The sequence below is a fragment of the Aptenodytes forsteri genome, unplaced genomic scaffold (assembly GCF_000699145.1).
Source record: "Aptenodytes forsteri isolate BGI_AS27 unplaced genomic scaffold, ASM69914v1 Scaffold94, whole genome shotgun sequence".
In the NCBI taxonomy this organism is placed as follows: Eukaryota; Metazoa; Chordata; class Aves; order Sphenisciformes; family Spheniscidae; genus Aptenodytes; species Aptenodytes forsteri.
In genome coordinates this window covers 7,703,915-7,707,408 of record NW_008795017.1, presented here as the reverse complement: position 1 = coordinate 7,707,408, position 3,494 = coordinate 7,703,915, and the positions used below count along the sequence as shown (strand labels likewise).

Genomic DNA, 3,494 nt, shown 5'->3' with positions numbered 1-3,494 from the left:
GGGTCAGCTGTCCTGGCTGTGCCCCCTCCCAGCTCTTGTGCACCTCCTTGCTGGCAGAGTATGGAAAGCTGAAAAGTCCTTGACTTAGTATAAACACTGCTTAGCAACAACTAAAACATCGGTGTGTTATCAACATTATTCTCATGCTAAATCCAAAACACAGCACTATAGTAGCTACTAGGATGAAAATTAACTCTATCCCAGCTGAAACCAGGACAAATAACAAACCAGATGTCCTCCAAAACAGGATAAAAATGAAACCCATGAGAATATAACACTTTCTTGAAAGTCTAGAACATACCCAAGAAAAAAAAAACAAAAACCCAAAGCAAAACACACACCCCCTACACGCCCAACCAAACCATACAATAAAACCGTGTGTTTTACAGAAGAGACAGTACCCATGGAAAGGTGCAACAGACTCTTCAAAGAGGTCTCCAGGAAACAGGTACTAAAGCCTAAATACTTGGCACTAGTGGTTAACTAACAAGTATTCTGAACAGCTGTTATGCCCTGCTTCACTAGTGTGCTCAGAGCTAAACAGACATTCATCTGGCAACAGTTCAAGGCTGGTGAGCACCTTGCAAACATCCTTCCAGCTCAACTCATAACAAGGAGGGGGAAAAAAAAAAGAAAACAAAACCAAAACAAGACTCTTACAGTACCAAGCAAATGTTGCAAAACACTAATGTGCTTTCCCAGGTTTTATAGAGAACAGATTAGCAGCTGAAAAGCATATATTTAAAAAGCAAAAGCAGCATTGATACTCTTGTAGCCTCTGGGAACGGACAAGGGCTCTACATCATTACTATGCAATTCATTCATGATGTGGTTTACATCCATCCCATAGCCAAAGGAAAAGATGAGTTATATTTGTTGTATTGCTTTGCATATTCTTGGTTTCAAAAATTCCTATTCTAGAAACAATTGCTTGTGCTAATGAGGCAACCTACACTGTCTACAATCAACAGAAATTCAGAACTCCAGATAACCTACTATCTGTCAGAACACTATTTAACTTGCGATGTTATTTATATTAATACATTCCCACCATATACGCACAGGAAACCGTAGTCTCTTTCACACTTCCAATAATGCTCTTTATCTTCCATCCAGAACAGAATAAATAGCAATCCCCAGCCAAAGGTAAGGACCCAAAAGGTACATCATATTTAAAATGCTGTAGTTTAGTTACGTTCTAGAAAGTACGTACTGTTGATGTGAGCAACTTTCTAGGTACTTAGATACCTTGATTTTCCAGACACTTACATCACCTATTATTTCTAGAAACATTTTATACATTTAAAATTAACTATTTCTATATATGGGACCGCTTCCTTATTTAATACTAAAAAAAAAGTTTCCAGGTCCTTTATGTGAAGTCAAACTGTCAAAACTATTTGGAGCAAAACTACATCTTTATTAATAAAATAAAGGTGCAAGAGCAACCTTAAAAATGCAACTAGAGAAGTAACCTAAACTTTATTTAGAATTTTAACTGAAACATCTAGCAAACACAGCTGAGTAACTGAGGGATCTTTTTTGTAATTTCCTTGTTCCTCATCCTATCTGACTGTTCTTCATTTTAAAAGATAGTTCAGGAGGTAATCTGCCTATTTCACTGCAGACAGCTTTGTGTATTAAAATAAATTAACAAATGTAACAAAACAACTGCTCAGTGCAGACATGTAGAACATGGATATTCACAGTTGCAAAGAACAGAAAAATACAGACTAAAGCCTGTTGATCTCAAAGTATTTTACTTTCAGTATCATTATTTTCATTTTGTAAAGGAAGTGTTTGCTGAAGATCACCATGTAAGCTCATTGGAAAATTAGAAAGCCTCAGCCCACACTAGAGCTACAGAACTCCCTATATACATATATATATATATATTCCTAAAGAAGTAGAGAGGAAAACAAGCATCATATTGCACAATGAAAAAGTTCAAAGCAGACAAAAATGGAGGATGAAAAATGATTATTTCAGCATTTCAGTTAACTCTTTACTAAAAAACCCATCCCTCCAAAATTCACATGCAAAATATGTGAATTCCTCACACACCCAAATGGAATGGCGTTTACAAATGCTTGCAATAACGTGCATTATCCTCTACCAAGAGAGTCAAAAACAAAGTTCTGTTTTGCTTGAAGTAGGTCTAACGGGTTATTGGTTTCTAGAGCAGTCAGCAATATTGTAAGTGAAATTTACAAAAATTAATGTATTTATACTTCCTTTCTTCCGCCTGTGCAGAAGCTCACCCATTAGCCTGGTAACGTCTCCTAAAGGTTAGAACACATACACAGAAAAAGCAGAAAGCAGATTTTCAACTCTCACTTAACCCAGATTATTGTATGTGCTTGACTTGATCCAGAGCTCCCTTAAAGTGAATCTTTTCACTGATCCAGTGGGCTTTAGGACTGCTCCTCAGCATCACCTTCCCCTTCCCACCAGTGAACTCACAGCGACCGTGCCAATCAGATTTAAAGAGTGGATTCCACCCAAGACTCTGAGTAAAGAAGGATGAAGTAGGAATTAGAACTACTTACCTGAAAGGCTTGTATACAAAAATCCTAGTCAGCAAAAAAATAGCATGTTAACCATTACAATGAAAAGACAAACTACAAGCATCTGCATAAAACTCAGGAAACTTCATACTTCTCTTCTTGATGCGGGTCCTCTTGATCACTTAGTTCATCATCATCTACCATATGCCCAAATGGTTCAGAAGAAATTGATACCATATTAGACAGGATAACTCTGCTATCACTGCTTCCTGTAAGGATCAGCTGATCATGAGAATGATTGTATCTGACATTCCAGACCCTAAAAAATGAAATAAAAAAGAACAAGAGGCTATTCTGGGCAGGTAGGGCATCAATGTTAAATGATTTTTTTAAAAAATTGATCTTTGACTTAAATGTTTTAAGTACACATAGAAGTGACATGGCTTATTCCAACCATTGTTTTTTGCCATCTTCATTTGGCTTTTAGGCTTCCATGTAATCTGTTTTCTATGAGGTGTCTTTAAAATTCAACAAATAAGTTTTTGGGGAAAAAAAAAATCCAAAGAACAAAACACACCATTCAGTGGTAGCATTCCTTGAGTGTACATGCCAATTCATTGTTTAGTAAGTCAGATAAATATAAGTTCTAAATATAAAAATTTTCCCAAAGCAAAATACGGATTAGAAATAACCGTTAAACAAAAATCTCAGAACATTCTTACAGTAAAGTTTAAAATAGACCCTAAAACAAAAGTAGGATTATACTTCTCTTCAATTTTTACATTTTACATATCAAGTTAATACCAAATGTCTTATGATTCTTGTTTTATTCCTTTTCTTTTCATCTTCTGGAAAAAAGTATAAATGCCGCTTCTGTTAATACACATCTTCATTCCCCTCAAAGTAGCTTCAGGGTTCAGATTTATTTTGCAAGAATTACTCCAACCCAAATTTTATGAAATATGAACCGCTCATCTTTTCTTAACC

At 35.8% G+C, this 3,494-nt stretch overlaps 1 protein-coding gene across 1 annotated transcript in view; it reads right to left on the bottom strand.

Moving 5' to 3' along the window:
- Nucleotides 1-3,494, bottom strand: part of TSSC1 (tumor suppressing subtransferable candidate 1) — an 88,548-nt gene that overhangs the window by 14,015 nt on the left and 71,039 nt on the right. The window contains exons 8-9 of the mRNA XM_009275627.1: nt 2,659-2,826; nt 2,550-2,573 (exon numbers count right to left, since the gene is read on the bottom strand). Coding sequence (XP_009273902.1) covers nt 2,550-2,573; nt 2,659-2,826 — 192 coding nt within the window. The remainder of the gene's footprint in view (nt 1-2,549; nt 2,574-2,658; nt 2,827-3,494) is intronic.